Source organism: Talaromyces atroroseus, assembly GCF_001907595.1.
Source record: "Talaromyces atroroseus strain IBT 11181 chromosome Unknown scaffold_10, whole genome shotgun sequence".
NCBI lineage: Eukaryota > Fungi > Ascomycota > Eurotiomycetes > Eurotiales > Trichocomaceae > Talaromyces > Talaromyces atroroseus.
Window position 1 is genome coordinate 630,150 of NW_017971442.1, and position 21,153 is coordinate 651,302.

The following is a 21,153-nucleotide window of genomic DNA, read 5'->3' on the forward strand; positions in this document are numbered from 1 at the left end:
AGACGATGAAGTGATTTACATGCCGAGAGGACTGTTCTAGTGATTGATTTATAGAATCTGCGGATACTGAGAACATGAACCGTAGAAGAGCTCTGGTACAGGGGTGGTTGTTGATTTGAGCAAGGACTCTTGCTCCTCTCAATGCAATTTCAACGCAATTTTCCATCCCAATGCAGTCTCTTTACAAAAAGCGGCTGGCTATGCCTCTCGTCTCTCGTCTTTCGTCTCTCGCCTGGGTCGACAAACAAGCACGGGAGCTACACTGGACACAGAGTGATCCAGATTCTTCAGGCCTGCTGGATCGTCCACAGACCAAAGCACACAAACTGAACCAGCATGATGCTATTGGCTCAGATAATGCAATCTGCAAACTGCAGACAGTCGGATGTTGCGTTGTTGTTCCCTTGTTAAGCCCCCCCCACTCCTATTGATGCCCCGAAACGGCAATCGTTCAACCCAGCGTCTTCTGCACTTCTTCAGCAAACATCGTTCAATAAGTGTCTATTCATGCAGAATTGACCGGTCCAAAATGCGTTCATGCTGTTTATTCACGTCTCTTCTGGTCGCTGCTGCTCCTACAAAAGGCGAGCCACCCCAGGTCTTGCAGCATGTAGTGCTGCTCCAAGGAACGACTTCAACTGAACTCTTCGGCCGCCGCCTGGGCTAACATCACCTCCAACACCAAATCCCCTGTTCGTGCGCATATTCAAGGTGAAGCATGAAAATATGGATACTGCAGACAATCTCAATCATCGATCGATGCTGGCGATTCTTGCTCCGGCACTGTCACTCTTGGCTCTGATGCTATGCATTCCTCCAATAGCATGGCATTTGTCAAACCGCAATTGGGGTGCCTCTTTCCTAGTCGCATTTGTCATATACAGTGATATTATCAACATAATTAATGCTCTGATCTGGCCGACTGACGATGTCGAGTCATGGTGGAATGGCTACGGGTACTGCGATGTCCAAGTCAAACTCAGCATCGCATCGCAAGTAGGTATGCCGGGAGCCTTACTGTGCATCTTCCGCAGCCTTGCCATAGTGATGGATGTCGATAACGCCGCTCTGGTGCCTACTCGAGCTCAACGACTGCGCAACAAGGCCTTCAACGTCATTTTTTGCATAGGGCTGCCGGTTCTGGCCATGATAGCCCATTTCGTCGTTCAAGGAGGCCGATACTACATCTTTGCTATCACTGGATGCAATGCATCTTTTGATCAAAGCTGGCCTACCATTGCATTGTCGTTTGCATGGCCTCCCGTTATTTGCATTGGTGCTGCTTGTTACTGTGGTAAGCTGTGACTTGATATATTATGCACAAAGTCTCGAGGTATTTAGTAACAATCATCTAGTACTTATTATCGTTCGCCTCGTCAAGTACAAGTCGGAGTTTTCTACGATACTTGGTGAATCAAGAAACAAGCTGTCGAGCCAACGGTTCACAAGACTCTTCGGTCTCTCTGCACTCATGATTCTAATCATCTTGCCTCTGCAAACCTTCGTCTTCTACACCAACATTATAGCCATGATTCCGCTACAACCGTACTCCTGGAAGACGTTGCATGGCGCTGCCCTGGGGACGATCACAAAAGTTCAAACCCATGGCACCGTCAAATACGATCGTTGGATTCCAAGTGCTTTGAGTGTGTTGATATTTGCCTTCTTTGGCCTGGGGCAGGATGCCGCGAACATGTATCGCTCATTCCTCAATGTTGTTGGTCTGAAGAAATTTCCTTCGTCGTCCTCGAGTCGTGGAGCTTCATTTTCCTACGAGGGCAAGCTCGATTCCTGGTACGACTCGTTACGGTCCAAGAGTAATAGCTGGCTTCTTGGCTCGAGACGGACGTATGTCTTTTGTTATATTTCATCCACCCTCGATTTTTCGCAAGAAATACTAACAGAAATCACAGAAGTAAAGGGACCAATGCCATATCAGTCAGCTCCTCGCATACAAACACGACTATGTCAGGTGGCCTTGATGGAGACACACTTACCCATGCGGCCGGTTCGCGAGTGAGTGCAAGCAGCCCGATGCACCTGCCAACTCCTGGTTCCATGGTTGTTGGCAGCATACATCCGAAAGACGATTGCAACGTTTAATGATAATTATGACTACTCATTTCGTTTCTATGTATTACTGTGCATAATTCATGCTTCCAGAAAAAGACGCTGGATCTTTAATCAGGTTTCCTCTCTTCTAAACTCGCTTGTTTAGACAAATGGACATTCATTATTATTTTGTAACCGAATGCACAGAGCTAAGAAGTTGGACAAGCAAGTAGACTGTAATACCAGACCTCAATAGTAAGAATTATAAAGTTCCAAGTCAAGAAAAGACGAGAGAAGAGATTAGTCGCACAGGTCACTAGCACTGTCACCTAAACATACAGAAAATCTTCCACGGGGTATAATTATAACATCGTAACTTCCTAGGTCTACCAACTCATACGAGTAATTGCCCATATTCCAACGTGTAGTAAAAGATGTTGTGCGAGATCTAGCCGTCTGGGGAAATGTGATCAATTGCAAGACTGCCTTTTGACGGCATGGCTGCTCGATCAAAGACGAATAAGTGATCATGAGATCGAGTGTTTATGAGTTTCCCTGACATTTCCTGACCGACACATATTTGGATAGATTGTCCCGTATTGCGATATGGTAACAATTTCACTGGGTTTCATCACCGTTGGTCGGGTTGGGACGCTTGAGGACTTCGAGGGTTCCTTTTGAACAAGAGAAAAAGAAAAAGTTAAGTTTCAGCCTTCAATCTATTCAGGTACAAAAGGGAAAAGACGAACTCTGGACAATGCTCAAGTTGGATGTTTTCTTGCCCTCGGCGTCATCGTATACGCGCATGCTGGCATCACCTTCGACATAGACTAGAGTTCTGTAAACCAATTGCAAGAGCTGTTTAGCCTCGTTCCTTCTTATCGTACGAGCAATTCCGGCAAGCGTGCATAAGCTTACCCCTTAGGCAGATTCAACAGGTAGTCGCGGCCAGGGCCCTCTGGCTGGAAGCTGGCGACACGGAACCAGCTCGTTTGACGGTTGTCCTTTGGTCCGTACGAAGTTCCTACAGCATACTTGATGACATCCTGACCGGTTGAAGTGGCTGAAATCTCGGGCTCGGCGGCTAGGCGTCCGGTGATGATGATGCGCGCAACGGAGTGAGCTGGTGATGAGCTGAAAGATCGAGCAGTGGTGGCGGAGGCGGCGGCGCGGGTGCGCAGAGACGATCGGATTGCCTGCATGGTGAAGTATACAGAAGATATATTTTGTTAGAACTTGCGAGAAAACAATTGATTGGTCGATCGATGAGCGAGCGATGAGGATGCAGCAGGCAGTTACGATTGATTCAGGGTGACCGCGTTCGATACGAACTACGCGCGATCTTATCAGGACTAAGCCGGAATAGGTAAAGCGGAATTAAGTCGACATTGATCGTTAGATTCCTTGCTTCTCTTCTTACATCTACTTCATCCAAGTTGGTGGTATTGCGTTCAAACATTCATGCTAGGTGATTTGCAGATTGATTTATCGACTCACTAAAACTGTGCGACATTTGCAATCACTGAAGCGGAACTCCAGTGGTCCAAAGCACGCCGTCTTGCCGCTGTTTTGCCAGTGCGTTGTTGGAAACGCAAATTGGCAGCGCGTGCATGCCCCGCGAGAGGAGATGTCCAGCAGCTTTAAGTACATACTCATCCTGTCGATCAGATGTAAGGATACGAGCAATGCCGAGCAAGTCCTCAGAGTAGCACAGCACTAATGATAACTAGAAAATGTATAGGGGAGCAAATCCCGGAGTTATCATACAGCCCCAACTCCAAGGTCCACAATGTCCTTTGTCTACAGCTAGGGCCATCTCGTGGTTATTCCGAGATTATCTGCTCGTCTCTCAAACTACCTAGTCACCGAAAGGCGAAATCGAGTAACGACGCCGATTCGCCCATGCACAGCTGCAGCATCTAGTTGCCTTTAGCACGCACTAGCGCATGAGATGGCCGGGCCCTGGACGTAACTTACGTGTTACGATTTACGTGCCTCTATTCAATTCGAGATGTGACAAGTAACTAACTAGCAGCCTTCGTCTATTTCCCATAGCGCCTCCGATTAATTCGAACGCGCATTATATTTCGCTACCGCGTCTCTTGGCAATGCCGGTCTATTGATTAGTTTCAATTTGGACCGGTCACATTGTTGTTGTTGGTGCAGCAGATATTTCCAAGGCGCAATGTGCCATCAGCAAAGAAATGCATTTGTTGTGAGATTAGTCCATCTTCGCTCAGGGGATCTCCCAGCCTGTGGAATGGCAGGTTTCCATGCTTGAAAAGGGTAAAAACTTGACTTTTGGGAGCTCGACCAAGTTACGGCCATGGCCCATGCTCCATAATGTCGATGAACAGGCAGTCCTCGACCATACACGTCATGCACATCGTATCTCTCCCCTTACGTGAGATCGGGCTGGCTGCCCCTCGTTCCCCGAGTCAATTCTTAGAAACAGTCAATGCTCAGGGGAGAAAATTTGTGGCTGGGCTGGACTCTCTATTGGGTTTACTACACCCAGATGGCAGATACAGACTCTCTCTGACAGTCCAGCCAATCTGGCCTCCTGTCATTTTCCATGACTAGCTACCGGCGCCATTATCATCTGAGATTTTCTTGCCCCAAGCAAATTTGAAGGAACGTGCAATCTTGGCCTGGGCTTTCTTTTGCAGCTTGAAATAAAACCTCGGGAAATGAACCTATGACCAAATGTTTCGACCGGCAGTATAGACGCGTCTAGTCCGTCTTACTCTTCAATCATACATAGTTTTCGTTTGATATTATAAACTATCTCTACACAATGAATCATTGCCGTGTCCTCCCTCTCCTACTTTTGTTATCATGTCTTGCTGCAGACCCTGCTGTTGGCGCAACTTTCGCGCGAAAGCGAGACGTTTCGGCGACCTCAGGCATACAAGATGCGCAGACCACGACGCAGACAACTGCTTCAATTCCATTGTCAACAGCGTGCTCATCTTATGCCGACTCGCATAACTCCTCTTCGTCGACGTCAATGATAGATATCCACACAGATATATCCAATCCCCAACCTACTTTGGAGCTTTCCCCCTCAAACTCAAATACAAACACAAACAACGGTTAGTCAACATCCGAAGCAATGGACAACCTGTTCTAACAGACCTAGGCACAATTTATGGCGATGTCCTGCCTATTAAACCTACTATAACGCCCGCCATAGGGATAAGTGGAGTGGTATTGATAATAACAGGCTTAGCTTACAGTCTGGTAGGCATTAAGAGCCAGTGGTACGTTGATTAGCGGTCAAAAATCGAGTAAATGCTCATGTTTCTTACATCAGGTTACATGTCTTTTTATCTGCTGCTTTCCTTACAAGTTTGTCGGTCATCGTAAGTAGCCTCTCTCTTGCTATGCACATTTCTTATTTACGCTGAAATGTTTGTTCAGGTCTTGATTGAGTATGTGATGATTCCCCCGGTCTCAAATGCGGTACAAGGGGCATACTTTGTGGCTGCATTCTTCACCGGTGTTATACTCGGAGCGTTGTCACTGATGTTCAAAGAGTTGACCGAAGGCCTTGGCTGCCTCTTGGGGGGATTCTGCTTAAGCATGTGGCTTCTTTCGGTGAAAAAAGGAGGTCTTCTAGCCACTTCAAATACGAGGGGGGCTTTTATCGGGGCTTTCTGTATTGCCTTTTATGCTCTCTCGTTCAGTTCTTATACAAGGCCATATGCGTTGATAGCATCAACCGCTTTCGCTGGAAGTACAGCTGCCGTCTTAGGGATCGATTGCTTCAGCCGAGCAGGATGGAAAGAGTTTTGGCTGTACATTTGGGGTGTGTATCACCAACCAATGCATTATTTACGCCGGGCTATTTGAATTAACGAGGTTTCAATACAGGTCTAAATGACAATCTTTTCCCATCTAGTACATCAACTTACCCCGTCACTCGGGGCATCCGTGTCGAGCTTGCTGTCACCGTCGTCGTCTATTTGCTTGGGTTGTTATCTCAATTCAGGCTTTGGAAATTAATCAGGGAACGACGGAAGAAGCAAGAAGAAATATCAGCAGAAGAAAGAAGGAGGAAGGATGAGGCCGAATTGGAATTGGGTCGAGCACTCGAGGAGAAGAAAGAAAATGATCTGGCCCGTTGGGAAGCGATGTATGGCGATATGCCCAAGAGCGATTCTACAGCGGTCCAGACTCCAGTCTCAGAAACACATAAGGCGCATTCAATCACAGAGGAATTGATTGAAGTCCCTGATAATTCGGTGGAGATGACTGATCTCCCTACGTCGACGAACGACACACTCATAGACAAAGACACAGTTGAAAGTGGACGCCAGCATATAGTTGATGGTCACGAGATCGAAAAGGATGAAATCGCCGACCAGAAAGCAACGGATTGCACTGCAGACCCTGATGCAGATGAGCAGCTTGCTACCGCTCATAATGATTTCGAGCAGAGAGTCGACCAAGATTCGGGATTGTCATCAGAAACTCCACCACCTCCCCGTGTCACGCCACTTCCTTTCAAAGTCCCCAATGAAAGCAATCCAAGAAATGATGATGATGATCACTCTATTCAGGCTATCGTCGATGATGCAGATACGGCTTCTGTCCGCATGTCCAGAAGGTTATCGGCAGCATCATTATTCCGTCTACTATCACATCGGAATAATACAAATAGGAGAAGCCGGCTTATGCAAACAGACTCAAATGAAATGCTTGTCCCGGCTTCTCCAGTGATCTCCACAGCATCTAGCCAGGGAATAGCGGACAGTGAAGCTGGCTCGTTTATGGAGGAAAGCCAGAGCATTGAGATAGAAATCCATCTGCATGACAATACTGAACCGATCCCGAACGAAGATCAAGAGGAATCTTTAGCAAAAAACACTGACCGAAAAAATCCACAGCTGACAGTCCTTGGTGATGAGACTAAGGCTGCTAGCCATGACACAAGCCAATCTGAGATTAAGACGAAAATTTCACCATCGATAGAAGAAAAAGCACCAACTGAGGCTGAGAAAGTGGACGGAGGCTTAGTGGTAGTACCTGAAAGACGTCGCCATACCATCGATGGCGTCACATCTGTTTTACCTATTAAAGCTCTATCTTTGGCCCCAGTTACAGGTACCCCTTCGAAGACTACAGAAACGACTTTAGAAAATGGTGCGAATGCTGGGAAACCTACGACTCTATCGAGTTCGAAGTCGAAGTCTAGCGCTCGTAATATGGAAAGCCTCACATCCGAAGTTGTCAGAAAACTTCCTAGTCATGTGTCTCCGGTAGTAATGTCATACCGTACAAATGAATGGGCAAAACATCTTTCTCATGCGGATGCTCCTGAACCCGAGCCTCTCGCAGAACCCGTCGCAGACACTGAGCAATCACTTTCACCAGAAGATATGGAAATAGCTGCCCCGTTGAATATAGAGGAGTTAAAGCAGACCGCTCTGACGGCTACACCACCTCCTGCAAATGAAAAACCGACGTCACATTCCGAAAATATTTCACGAGCCACTGATCAACGGTCGGCATCAAGCATTTCTAGACAGTCGGCCGGTGATGTCAAAACGAAACAATTAGTCGTCGACCAGTCTCTCACAGCACCTCCACTTAGTCCCACCCCAGAAATAGTTGCTCCAAGTTCGCCCGCTCTGCTTCGTTCTCGGAATCGTTCACCACCGCCCACTAGGGCCACACTTGGGGGCTTGCGCAGCGTCTCAAGTCCATTTTTAAGTACAACAGTTTCGACATCACCCATACAAAAGACTGAAACTAGGCATTCCGTGGGGCAAGTCATTGAAGAAGAATCGTTCTCTTTGATGGCGCAGCGGGAAAAGATGTTGCAGGCTCGGTTTTCGTCAATATCGCTGACACGGGACTCCTGGGTCCCACGGAGCACATCGAGGCAGTCTAATATAGAAGAGAGCCACGAGTCACGTCCAGGAAGTCAGCTAAGCTTGGTTGAAGACGACGATATGCCGTTAACCCAGAGACGGGCTCTACTACAACAGAAAGCAATGTCTCCAGTGGGCATGGATTCGGAAGCACACAGGTCACCCGTCAACCGCCGAAACTCAGCTGCTGCTCGACTTTCGCGAGAACCCAGCAAACCAAAAATAACCACCATGGCTGCCTGGCGTGAATCAATTCAGGAAGACATGACCAAACACAAACCTATGCTCGAAGTGGATATTGCTCAGAATGAATTAATGGAGCAACAGCGAAGAGCGCAGGCTGCAAGGAGCCAACGTATCATGGCATCTGAAAATCTACATAATTCAATTGCAGAACGAATGCGACACGGAAACATGCAGGATCTTCATCGTGAAGCGATGCGACGAATGCAAGCTACTGCCAATCGAAGAACAATGAATAGTCCGTGATAGAAATAACCAGATTCCGAGGACTTTTTCTAGTGGATATATCTCCCAATTTCATTTGTTATTTTTGAGTCAATTGACAACTATCTAATATCGCAATATAATACGCAGTACAGTGTGTTATAGGAGTTGGTGGCTTTTCTCTTAAATGCTAATAGGTACTAGGTTTTTTCTCTATATACTTGGCCAGATACGTATTCAAATATAATTTCTTATCTCAGTGAATGACGTACCTGGAATGTACGGATACTTCGTAGTCAAGGGTTATCCCTTGAAGTGGATCTGATACTCCATTATTAAAGTTCTGATCTGATCGGCATAATATATCACGCCCCCGCCCGATTTAGCTCCCGAGGCCCACTCTTTCCGCCAGCATGTGATTGGGTGATCAAAGACCATGATGATCATGAGGCGCCCCCCCGTATCACCCTGCTCTAACAACTGAACAGTCTCTCGGTAACACAGGTTGAAATGACTCAACAAAAGCCCTCAAAGAAAAAAGTCGCCGTCGTCGGCTCGGGTATGGCAGGCCTGGTGTCTGCCTACCTGATCCAAAGAGACAAACAATGCAGATATGAAGTGCAAATATTCGAGATGGTATTTGCTGACCCTGGCCCTCTACCCCTTCTATTTGTGCAACGCTCACTGATAAATTACGATAGCAAGATCAACTGTCTCTAGACTCCGCCTCGCATACGATACCTTCCATAGACGGCCATCCTACTCGTGTCGATATACCCATGCGTGCCTTGGACGGGGGTTTCCACATTAACCTGAAAAAGATGTACGATTATCTTGGGGTCGGCTGCATTACACAAAAGTTCCTTTATTCCTTGTCTAGTCGTTTGACCGTTAATGGGGAAAAGTCTCGTCCCTACTTTTTGCACTCTTCGAGCAACCATCGATTACCTCCAATTCGACTTGCAAGCAGTGGATATATGGAATGGATCATACAAATCATATATTTAGCAGTGTGCTATTTTTGGTTTACCGCATGTTGCTTTGTTGTTAAGCCAAGACTGGCTTCTTCGTCGAACTCGGAGGAGACTCTTCGGATGTATGTCGAACGAATCCGGTTGCCGCGGCACTTCGTCAAGAACTATATATTGCCACTCATGTCAAGCGTAACGACTTGTTCTCATGATGCATTACTTGATTTTCCGGCTCTTGATGCTATAGAATACGCAAAAAAGACCTATCGACAACCGCACTATACTGTCATCGGTGGCGTACAGGAAGTCCAATCCAAATTGTCCAAGGAGCTGGTGGTCAACCTTGGGGCAATGGCAACATCAGTCAAGAGCTTCGGCACACAAGTCCAGCTCACTTGGACTGATTTTAACGAAAAACATCATTCTTCCTATTTCGATCACGTTATCATGGCTGTGACCCCTGACGTTGTCGGCGCCATATTCGAACCTCTGCGTGAATCTATGAGTGTTATTCCTGTTGTCCGGGGAGAGATAGTAGTCCATCACGATACATCCGTTATTGCTGATTGCTCGCAGTCGCTTCAAAGGTTTAATGCACACGATCAGCCACAAATAATGCACATTTCTTCCGATTCCTCGTCTACTGAAGCCACACACGAACAGCTATCTCTCCTAGTAACCAGTTTTCCAATTTCCCATATTAACCCTGACAAAGTTATTCATCGCACTCGGCTAGCAAGAGTTTTACGTACTCCAAAAAGCAGAGAGATTGTTAATGATATCTTTACCACAGGTCAAAGCGAGTCGACATTGCCAAAGACAGAGCCATTATGGCGTAATGGAAACGGCAATGTTTGGCTTGTTGGTGCTTGGTGCTGGGATGGGATGGTGCTTTTGGAGGGGTGCGTTGTATCGGCGATGAGAGTTGCAACGAGCCTGGGAGTCGAGGTGCCATGGGAAATTGCAGAAAATGAATTCTCTTCCGAGGGCTCTTGAACATACTCGAGTCTTTCATTCCAACATTTGTGGATGCTCACTAGCGTATTACAAAATCATTGCAGTTCATTTCTATGAGCTACTACGACAAACCCTTTTACCACACCAGTTGTAGCCCACCAGCCAAATGCATTCCCTGCGGCTTTGAATTTACCCAGAGTCATTCCATATACTCCCAGCTCAGCTTCCTTTGTCCGTATGTAGTTTGCAATCCCTGAGAAAACGTGCTCTGAGATATCTTGCATTTCAATCATGCTATGCTCGTACCCTGCAAGGGTTAACATGGCTTTGTATTCCTTTTTGGTCATGAAGTTGGAATAAGGAATACCCGTAAAGAGACACATCAATCGCAGTCGGAATCTGTCCCAAAGGGAAGCGTTGTCAGACATGAGCAAGTCAAATGCCATGATTGAAGCCTGCATGTCTTTATATGCACATTCAAATAATGGCATACGAGACGGCTTGAAATGATATAGCGTATCCAGGGCCAATAACCATGTTTGCATCTCCATTGCTGGCTGGGTGTTCTGCTCTGTATTTTGAGTGAACTCGCTGTAGACGGCTTCCTTAAGCTTAGTATCCCAAGATGCGGGATTACCAGCATCAGCTAAGAAAACTTCCACCTTTTGTGTCGATGGCGAAGGAAGCGTAGACTCATCGCCGGAAGCTAGAAGACGCCTTTGTGCAATTTCTACCTGGGAAGGCGTTATGTTGATTCCTACGTATGAATCGAAGAGAGGGTGAATTTTGTGGTCTGATGTCAAGCTAGGCGCACCATCACCGTCATTGCTAGGATCAATCGATGACAGGGCAACGGTGTTCTCAGACGGCTTCATTGTTCGATGGAGTTTCCTTGTCAAGTATAGCGACTGGTCGCCACACCCAAATCCAACATCAATGATTTTGATGAAGGAAGACAGAGACGTTGGAGTGACAGCTGATGACTCATGTTGGCCGAGAAGCCCGGCCATAATCAGTACTTGATCAAGAAGAGCTTGACAAGCGCCTTGAAACAAAGTCGTGTTCTAAGACGATAACTTCAATATCAATAGTAACCCCTTCTATTCAGGCGTACATACCTTCCAATATCCCATATTCATCCACATACTTTCGGGAGGAACCGTCACATTAAGTATGGCATGATCTAGCCCGTACAGATTATTCGATTTAGTTTTCATTTTTAGTCCGTAATATGAAGTCTTTGTCTCGAAACTGGTAGGTGCTCAAATATGAAGCTCCACTTCGTCCTCAGTTTTAGCCTTTTAGGTTAACTCAGAAGATTAAGACAAGATGCTCAGGAACGCGGGTCTCGGACCCACTTCCCGGCGCTTACAAATTTTGATTGTCGAGTAGTTAATGATAGTCAAGCTAATTTATTGATTTTGATTATGATTAATGAGATGATTTGACAGCTCTTGCGAGATATTCCGGGGGAAGCTATGATACCTTTCATCTTGGACACTTTCAAGATCCAAGGTCCCCGTTTCGACGGCGAAGAGCTTCCTCGGTGTGTCCCATCCCACGGTATCCTACCAATCTGGCTCGGAGAAGTAAGTGGGAAACTTCGACTTTCAGAAGCTAAAATTCTACTCTCCGACTGTGGCGAGGCCTTCTCTCCTGCAAAGGAGAAAAAGAATTCGAGTCTCACACTCCTCTTGTGAACCAGGCCCCGGAGACCCGCTTTGAAGCAGCTAAACCGCTTTCTTTCCCCTCAGATATCTGGTCGCTCGCCTGCTCGATATGGGATATTATTGGGCAAAGTCCGCTGTTTGAAGGATTTTTGGCGACTGAGGATGATATAACCTGCGAGCATGTTGATGCACTTGGCATTCTGCCCCCTGAGTGGTGGAACAAATGGGAGGCGCGGCGAAATAAGTTCAGCGAGGATGGGAAGCCGATAAATCGAGGGTCGTATCGATCATATGAGGACCGTTTCGACGACGGTGTGCAGCAGCCTCGACAAGCGGAAGGGATGCCCTTTTCTCCATGCTCAGGTCAATGCTTTCATTCAGGCCTGAAAGTCGCCCTTCTGCTAAGGAGGTTCTCACGTCTGAATGGATGGTTAAATGGGCACTTCCTGAGTGTGAAAAGGGTTGGAAGCCTTGCTTCACAAGACAAATAGCCCCCGTGAGGTGATAAATCACTGCGTCGCCGATCAGCCTACCTAGAAACGCTTGCATGTCCCAAAAATTGGGACCTGCCAGTTGGCATGTACATCAGCTTGACAAATCAGAAAGCGGGAAAGATACCAGAACTTTACTCGTTTCAATGTGCATGTATACTATTCCACATTGTAATACCATCACCGATTCCGAGGCAAATTGACCTGAACATCCGGGACAGTTTGTCCCGGAAAATAGACGTTTCACTCGGCATGTGTTATCTTGTGCTGAATTATAGGTAATTAAAGACCGCAATACTATTGGATAGCGGAGTTACAAATACTTTCAAATTTGAGGGGCTATTGAAATACAATTCATATATAAGATAAGTATTATGCTTCTCTACATTATATTGAGAAAGCTGTATAATTGTATCAAAGTTATAATAATCGTATGATATACAAAAATACTATTCAATTTTTAATTATTTATTAAGCCTATTTTCTATCTTACAATCTAGTAAAGAGATGTAAAAGTGGTAAAAAGTATATAAAAACCTCTCAAAACAGTGCTCAACTAGTCCCAATTGTTTAACGCGGTGAGAAAAGCATCTATGACTTGACTCTGCTAGTAAGTATTCTTCAAAAAAAAAAAGGCTAGAGGAGAAAGGAATATCCAATGTCTTTCTTCTCCGAAGTTGAGAATTTTCCTGTTCATCTGAGAACAAAGTGATATAAATCATCGTCTGAAGACACAATCGGCCGTGGAAATATTGAATAATTACTGGATGCTGATATACGTACAACTCATAAGCGAGCTCTGCAAGCATTCAACATTATCATCCATATATGTGCTGTCACTTTTCCAATTTTCTTATACGTTCCAGCAATCGATCGTCGGGCTCGGGTGAAAAGAGTACTCGGCCTCTAAGATCATTAACCCAATGGCGATACCTATAATGTTTCCACAGCTCTCCAGTCGACGTGTCAAGAAGCCGATATATACCAGCTAGTTCGATCCAATTAAACAGGAAGAAAATCCCTGGTGGTTCCTGAATCATAAATACACCATTGTCGTTCTGCACGCCTTCAGGGTGCACCTCTCCGGGAAAGTAAAACAAACCTAGGCTGTGCACATAGGCTGGTTGTTCCAATGCTCTCCTTCCTGGATTCCACACATGATTCAAGAGCTCGATAATATGTGGGGGACGAAGATAATGCTTTGTTGTGTGAAAGAAGTACAGCCAATTATCGGCTGCTGACTCTGGTGGATCTTGTAATTCTTGCATTTCCATGTCGCCACGGAGCCAAGCAGAAAGTCGATCAGGATTTGGGAATGTTTTCCGTGCTAGAAAGTCCCACACGTAGTCAATCACCTCGATGGCCTCGAATTTCTCTTGTAGAGATTCACGTGTAGAATCATCTACCCAACTTTTCCAGGATTGAGCAAATACCGCGCTCTTCGCTTCTGGCGTCCAGTATCGTGAGATTCGTAGGGCCCAAATTCTATTCAGTAACCGCCAATGTGAACACAAAGCTCGATAAAAGCGCTCGTAAGCTCGTTGCTTTTCAGAAGCTCGAAGGGATTCGAGGTCCTGGCATGAAGGCAGCGAGAGCGGGACCTCGTATGCCACATTAATCTTCCATCGGTTAGTTTGAGGTAATCCATCCGCCACGTAGGGAATCATAGAACGGAGAAACTCCGGACGGATAGTGGAATCGCAATAGAGGTCGAAGAGGAATTTCATAGCATGCCATCGACAAACAATGGACCACACGATCCCAGCGGACAAAGTGGTGGTTTCGGAGCTGACTATGGTTAGGCCTGGGTAGAATGGACGTCTATGGTCGCTCGGCACCCGCAGGTTATCGAAATTGTCTACAAAGGCCGCAAAGCAGGCTTCACTCTCGTGTAGCTGCAGGTCGTTCTTGTGCTGGGGCGCATTTTGCTGTGGAAAGATGTTTAGTTCATGAACTAGTAACCTCCATAGGCAATAATCAAACGCACAATGATGCACCGTAGGATATTGAGGCGATTTGGGGGAGTCTCAAAAACATTGTTTAGGAGCTTGCAGACGCGGGCAAGATGGAGAGCATCGTCGATGTTGTTCAGATTTTGATAGATTTCAAGTTGAGTCTCTACAGGTAGTGTCAGAAGATTAGCCATGGCATACTATGGCTAGCATGCGATGGAGAGTGCGTGTGCTGACTCCTGAGCCTGAGCGGGCACTATGTAATTAGCCAAAAGCTAGTTGAAGGTCGGTTATCTAAAGTTATCACGATAGATCTCAGTTCGAGCTTGGCAGCAGTCAAATGGGACAAAAAAAGATCGCGTACACAGTCTTGTATGTTATACAATGTCTCCAAGCAAACAAACAAAACAAACAAAAATACGAAGCAATTCGAGTCTGTCTGGTCGTGACGTAACGCCGAGGACTCCGAAAGAGGAAAGGTTCATGGGCCCCACTCTGGGGTAACTGCCTTAGGTAAGCGGAGGCTTGCTTGTTTTCGCCTTCTCCTGTTTCTGCGTCTTGACAACCTGGTTGTGGATGACCATACTAGTCAATAAGGCCTGATTCGTGATCTGCAACCTGTCTCTTTGGTTTTTTCCTGTCTGCCCAGTGCATTATGCTAATGACTCCCCGGCACCACCGCACAGCTATATACTGCTAGCCATGATATGACGTACATCATGTCAGAAACGCGATCACCGCCAGAACAACATGCCTCCTTCCAAACCGGAGTCAACGTGGGTTCGGCATCGAATTTACGGCAGCGGCCTCTGGGAAGAGCTACGACATTCTCAGAAAGTAGGCCTTCTTTTTCCAAGCTCAGGCGTAATTCAGTCCTCTCCGATACCGTCTCCGAAGCCCGACAATCTATTCGAGATTCTACGGACGACCTACTGTTCCCGCGTGCAAAGGCCGGGCCAAGAGGGGCAACTCGCGTTACTGAATCGAACCATGACTCCCACTGGCAATCTGCACCGCTCGCATTAGCTTTATTGCCGGCGGTGGGAGGGTTGTTTTTCCACGATGGAAGTGCCTTTGTGACAGACGCAACATTGTTGATTCTGGCTGCTATATTTTTGAACTGGTCTGTGAGGCTACCATGGTGAGATAATTTTTTTTCCTTTGGTGATCTCTTTTGTCTAGAATATTAACGTATTCTAGGAACTGGTATCGCTCAGCCCAAGAAGTTCGCCAGCCGCCACCCGAGACCATCCTGAGCGATAGTGGTGTAATAGTGGAAGAAGACAATGAAGAGGGTGACAGCAACTCAACCTCGCATGCTTCCAAACAAGCGGAGCGAAAGGAGCTAGAACATACATCCCAGGCAGCCATGAGAGAGCTTCATATGCACGAGCTTGCTGCTTTGATATCATGCTTCGTATTTCCTTTAATTGGCGCTTGGCTATTACATGCCGTGAGAGGTGCACTTTCTCGTCCATCTGAAGGGCTGGTTTCCAATTACAATCTTACCATTTTCCTTCTCGCTGCGGAGATTCGTCCGTTCGCGCATTTGTTGCGAATGGTACAGGGCCGGACACTCTACCTACAGCGAGTGGTGGCAGCCGCAAGTGACGAAGATGATGAAGATGGGAGAATGGACCATAATAAGATCTTGGACTTTGCTATAAGATTAGAAGATCTGGAGGCATATGTAGCAAACAAGGTGGAGACAGCTGCCACCAACTCGGCTTCAGCGCTGGACGGCGCTTCAGAACCACAAAGTATGAAACAGGAAAGGGTTGCACAAATCATAGCCGAGGTGCGACAAAGTTTTCAACCGGAGTTTGAGGCCCTCAACCGAGCAGTGCGACGCTACGAGAAAAGGACAGCCACGATGGCTTTCCAAATAGACACTCGAATGAATCAAATAGAAGCCCAAGCCGGTGATGCTATAGCACTGGCTGCCGCAGCTCAACGATCAGCTAACGACAATCGCCATAGCTTGGTAGGCATTCTTTCAGATTGGGCATACGCAACAGTCGTCATTCCGGTTAAAATGATCAATTATCTCGCCTCAATGCCAGGTCGAGCGGCTTCCTTTTGTTTGCAGAACATCATAGCATTGTTGATGACTGGAAAAGCTAGGCGCAAGGCCAAAGGCAAACAATCTCAGGCACAACCTCCGTCTTCGCGGTCTGAGCGCCGATATATGGCCACCCATTCATCGCAAGGCAGTGCAGCTTAAAAGCAGCTGTAAACCAAAAAAAAAAAAAGGAAGGGGCTGATAGATGAGATTGCATGATTACGTACGACCTGATGACTTTGTTCCTGTTGCATAGTCATACAATTCCTTCATCATTGCAAGCGATAAAGCGAACTGAACATCGAGTCCTGAACTTTGAGGTGTATATACATATTTTGACCTACGTAGGATGATGAGATTCAAAATATTTCAACCAGCATGGTATGTTCTTATATAAAATGTGTATAGATAGGGTAGATAGCAAAGAGTTGCAAAAAGAAAGAAAACCAAAAAAAACAATAACATAAACACCATACCATATAGTATAGACCTGAAACACCCAACAATAAACTCCTCCACACCATCCATGTAATTATGTAATTAATTACCCTACTCTATTAACCCGTTGCAGCCATTTGATCCAAATTAGGCGTCCTAACTGGTTGTATAAAGGCCTCCACAACGAGTCTTTTCCGTTCATCCCACAGTCGCCGCTCCTTCTCCTTTGTAGGCGGCGACGCAGAGGGCGATATCATTACACTGGAAAAAATGCTTGATAGTTTCGTTTCCACGTCATGTCGTCTTCTATCTGCCGGTTTATCGAGTTCTATCGGGTTCTCTTTGGGTTTATTATTGCTGCTGCTGCTGCTATTACTGCTACTGCCGTTATTGTTGTTGGGGTCTTTGGTGATGGTGGAAGACGACCAGGAAGAGCTAAGGGTTAGAGTGCGTGCTCGACGAGTCGGTGATGAGATGCTGGGGGCGGCTTTTTCGGGCGGGATGTTCGGGTCGGTTTGCGATGGGGATGATGGAGGCTGAAGCATCGGCGGTAGAGCTGTCTGGTTCGAGGCCGGGGCAACTTCGTTGATGATTTGATTCAGCATGAAGGTCAAGAATGTAAATGATACACTATGCACTGGGGATGGCGCAAGACTGTCCAGCACCCAGGCCTGGATTTCTTCTGGGGAACGCCAGTGCTCCTTGGATTTCTCTCGCGCTATCAATTGCTGCTCCATGCTTTTCCACATCTCAGGTTTGATGATTCCGTCCTTGAGAGATTGTAAGAAGGAGATGAGGGTTTCGGCGAGAATTTCTAACCGAGGCAGTGATGATACTTCGGGTGGAAAGATTGAGCTCAAGGAACTTCCGATATCTAGGGCCTCACGGACGTTAAACAATAAAGGTGCTCGTTCCTCAGCGCCGCGAAGCGTCCAGGATTCGTGACTGAACGGCCACCCAAGCCCGCCATCTGGAGAGAGCCAAGGGGGTGTTTCATCACTGGACTCTCCCTTCATCATGCTCCACTCAGCAACAGCTTGTTCCGTAAGACGCGAGATTGCTTCTGTCAGGCGGAATAATTCCCGGGGCGCCGATAATCTAATGCCCCCTTCAGCCATTTTGGTGTCTGTAGAGATGGTGGTACCTAAACTACGCACCCCAGCCTCCGGGATATGCGTGAGCTCATCCAGTGATCGGCCAAAGCAAGTTGGTAGCCATCTTCCATAAGCCGGGATGAAGTGATCTCTGCCTCCGGTTATTCGTAGTATTAAAATGTCCTCAACCTTGGCTTTGCCGGCGTTTAGGGCTCGCACATAATCTAGGTCTTTCACACATGCAATCACTTCCGCATTCGCTGAATCGCCCGGTGCAAAAGTGTACGTCTTTGGCTGTGAGCGCTCCTTCTTCTCGTCCTTCTTCTTCTCATTCGGAGGCCAATCCACTCGGATTTCCATCCATGGCACTTGATCACTTTTCGACTCTGTGACGGTGTCTCCAACCAAAACTCTTGACGCGAAACAGAAGGTGGCAGGCACACTTCCGGTATTGGCAATGGTCACAGATCTACTGACCGGAACACCGTAGGGCACCCCGCCAAAGTAGATCGCGTTCTGATCATATGCTACGTCGCGAACTGTTTCCTCTGCGTTTTCGACGTGATGATCGACCACTACAGTCACCTCGGGTCGGGCTTCGTTTTCAGCCTTGTCCAGTTCTTTCGCGACATCTTGGTAGACCGTCCGCCTCAGATCTGGAATGACGGCATCATAGGTTATCACAAAAACGGCGTCCAGCGGCTTGTGATCCGAGGAGAGTATCCCCTGGTGAGACGTATAATGCATTAACTTGATCGTATCCTCGACGTCAACGGCCTTCGCCTCGGGGTCAGACGAATACTGAGAAGTATGGTCCTGGTCTTCTCTATATTCGTCCTCATTTGCGCCATCTGTTTCAGGATTATAATCAAACAGAACATTTTCATCCTCGGCAGCCTTGTCTATGCCCCGAGCCTGCATCTCTTCGTCTCTTCTGCGCGACTGCTCAGTTTCCTGAACTCCCTTTTCGTAATTTAGACGGTCCTGCTTCGATCTATATAGTATACGGTCACACCAGCTCGGCCCTCTTTGCTTTTCACTTGTATCAAAAATAGCAACACTTCCCACATCATATTTATAGGTGGGCAAAAAATGAATTTCGCCTTCTCTCCATCCCTCATGAAATGCTTTCTTCTTCAGTTGCTGGATCCGGAGCTGATCGTGACTTAATAGAGAATTTAGCGTCGTCAGGAGAGACGATGGATCATGGCTCGGATCTATGGCCTCTACTATCGCCGTAGAGACATATGACTGCTGCTGCTGGCTTTGGGCCTCTAGTATATTTGCAGACTTGTTCAAATTTTCTGTAATTTGATCAGAAGTTTTCTTCCTGGCGTCGTCCCCATCGTCGGATGCTGAAGGAGAGGTTTCAGATTCAGCATCTACAACTAGGATAGGGGATGGAAGCTCGATATCGGGCTTCTTTCTGTTCCTGTGTTTTGCATCATACTCATTTTGAGTGTGCAATATGAGCAAACGGCGAACATCATCGCCCGGGATATCATCAAGGCGGTAGTTGAGATCGCCGAACCAAAATGCAAAATCTGCACTGGCAATGGTTTCGTTCAGCTCGCCATAGAGCTCGTGGTCTGGCCCGATAGGATGGAACCGTGTGCGCCCGACAATTTGAGAAGCATCCCAATTCCGTCGTTCAAGGCTGCCCTTATCGGAGCCTGCTGCGAGATGGCAATTGACAAAGACAAGCCGTGTAGTTTCTCCCAGTACGAGACGAGTGATTGTAGCTCCCTTATTTCCCATCCCCATCAAACCTGTGCCAACAGTGGTTGAGCTCACCGATGAAATTGTTGGCGCAACATTGGGAGCGGCGTACACCAAGAGCAATAGCCCTACTAATTGAGACTCGGCGACCAGTTGATAACCAGCAGGAAGCGCCTCCCGAACAAACTCTTTCCAGCGATTCGACGGAGCCGGGTCATTGAAGGGACTCAGCGTTACGGACGGCGACGACAGGTCGACTATCTCTTGCAGCCCTAGCACATATAGGCCGTACTCAGAGGTCGAATGCTCTTCGGACTTCTCCCGCGAGGGGCCGAGATTGTGCGTCTCGGATGATATTTTGTGTCTCGAATGGTCATGTTCTTGGCCTGGGCCAGCGAAATGGTGGATTAAATCCTTTCCTTCGACGAACCAATTTCCAATCTCTTTCTCTGTGCCAGCAATGGCGGCGACATTCCACGTTCCCACCTTGATGCGGATCGAGCGCTGTCGGATATACTCAGCTTTGCGAGCTCTCACTGACCGCGTGAGGTTTGAGAGATCCGAGGTTTCCGGCGGAGAAGTGTCGTCGGAGTACTGTCCCTCGTAGGGAATATCGACGTCGCTCGAGGAGGAGGATGTTTGCCGGTCTTCTGGAGGTGGCGCCATGCTTACGAGAACTACGTAATTTTTGTTGTCGCCGGCAGACTCAGTTTAGTTCCGCATCGCTCTGCGAGTTCTTCAGGATAAGCTGAGTGCAGGCTGCAGCCATAGCCATGCGCAGGCCGTGTGAAGCAAGCAAGCAGGTGGTTGTCTAGGTAGTGTCGTGATTAGCATGACGGAGGCGTGAGGAGGGAGGATGGCGATGCAGGAGTTCCACGGCAGGAAGCACCACAGAATGGCGACTTTTGTTTTGCCTTGGACCAGACATACCTTGGGCACTGTAGTTGCGAATTATGTAGGGAAACGAGGGGATTCTCGCGAGGGGCTGCATAGTCAACAGTAGTGCAGGATGGGATGACTGGCTGGTCTGGCTCGGGCGAGAGTCCAGACCTCTGCGGCGAGTGGATTATTCGCAGGGTAAGAAAGCAGCGCAGCCTCAGGCGGCAACTTCTGGCTACACCATCCCTGCCGCGAACCGACGCTCACAGCTAGCTGCTCGCCTCCACGCAATATCTTCACCTCACGACGAATCCATACTCCCTCGCTGCCTTTGCAATGACTCCTCCTCGCAAAGTCCGAGGCGGCCGTAACCACAACCACCACCACAGCCAGAGCAATTCCATCAGTTATAACCACAACAGCCAATACCTAGCGCAATACCCTCAAGCGTCCGACTACAATATCAATGTCGCCACTGACAATAATAACAACACATATTACTACGCTACCGTTCCTCAACAGCAGCAGCAGCAGCAGCAGCA

General features: G+C 47.4%; 7 protein-coding genes across 7 annotated transcripts, besides 1 other annotated feature; 3 read left to right on the plus strand and 4 right to left on the minus strand.

Annotated features, from left to right (window-relative positions):
* Positions 1 to 726: 726 nt before the first annotated feature.
* On the plus strand, positions 727 to 2,103 carry UA08_07017 (hypothetical protein; the record flags this gene model as incomplete). Its single annotated transcript, XM_020261911.1, has 3 exons — positions 727 to 1,294; positions 1,356 to 1,848; positions 1,914 to 2,103. The coding sequence occupies 3 exons, from the start codon at positions 727 to 729 to the stop codon at positions 2,101 to 2,103; spliced, it is 1,251 nt and encodes a 416-aa protein (XP_020117702.1).
* Positions 2,104 to 2,670: 567 nt separating this feature from the next.
* On the minus strand, positions 2,671 to 3,254 carry UA08_07018 (hypothetical protein; the record flags this gene model as incomplete). The annotated part of the gene is made up of 3 exons (XM_020261912.1): positions 2,671 to 2,726; positions 2,802 to 2,890; positions 2,971 to 3,254. The coding sequence occupies 3 exons, from the start codon at positions 3,252 to 3,254 to the stop codon at positions 2,671 to 2,673; spliced, it is 429 nt and encodes a 142-aa protein (XP_020117701.1).
* Positions 3,255 to 4,849: 1,595 nt separating this feature from the next.
* Positions 4,850 to 8,420, plus strand: UA08_07019 (hypothetical protein; the record flags this gene model as incomplete). Its single annotated transcript, XM_020261914.1, has 5 exons — positions 4,850 to 5,147; positions 5,300 to 5,315; positions 5,369 to 5,417; positions 5,476 to 5,863; positions 5,929 to 8,420. The coding sequence occupies 5 exons, from the start codon at positions 4,850 to 4,852 to the stop codon at positions 8,418 to 8,420; spliced, it is 3,243 nt and encodes a 1,080-aa protein (XP_020117913.1).
* Positions 8,421 to 10,143: 1,723 nt separating this feature from the next.
* UA08_07020 (hypothetical protein) lies at positions 10,144 to 11,523 on the minus strand (the record flags this gene model as incomplete). Its single annotated transcript, XM_020261915.1, has 3 exons — positions 10,144 to 10,357; positions 10,439 to 11,370; positions 11,425 to 11,523. The coding sequence occupies 3 exons, from the start codon at positions 11,521 to 11,523 to the stop codon at positions 10,144 to 10,146; spliced, it is 1,245 nt and encodes a 414-aa protein (XP_020117914.1).
* Positions 11,524 to 13,303: 1,780 nt separating this feature from the next.
* On the minus strand, positions 13,304 to 14,613 carry UA08_07021 (hypothetical protein; the record flags this gene model as incomplete). Its single annotated transcript, XM_020261916.1, has 2 exons — positions 13,304 to 14,395; positions 14,455 to 14,613. 2 exons carry the CDS (start codon positions 14,611 to 14,613, stop codon positions 13,304 to 13,306), a joined length of 1,251 nt encoding a protein of 416 aa, XP_020117915.1.
* A 525-nt stretch (positions 14,614 to 15,138) lies between these two features.
* Positions 15,139 to 16,643, plus strand: UA08_07022 (hypothetical protein; the record flags this gene model as incomplete). The annotated part of the gene is made up of 2 exons (XM_020261917.1): positions 15,139 to 15,560; positions 15,620 to 16,643. 2 exons carry the CDS (start codon positions 15,139 to 15,141, stop codon positions 16,641 to 16,643), a joined length of 1,446 nt encoding a protein of 481 aa, XP_020117916.1.
* A 395-nt stretch (positions 16,644 to 17,038) lies between these two features.
* On the minus strand, positions 17,039 to 20,398 carry UA08_07023 (hypothetical protein; the record flags this gene model as incomplete). Its single annotated transcript, XM_020261918.1, has 1 exon — positions 17,039 to 20,398. One exon carries the CDS (start codon positions 20,396 to 20,398, stop codon positions 17,039 to 17,041), a length of 3,360 nt encoding a protein of 1,119 aa, XP_020117909.1.
* A 729-nt stretch (positions 20,399 to 21,127) lies between these two features.
* Positions 21,128 to 21,153: part of a repeat region (Identified by RepeatMasker using a combination of RepBase library and repeat library created with RepeatScout) that runs on past the window's edge.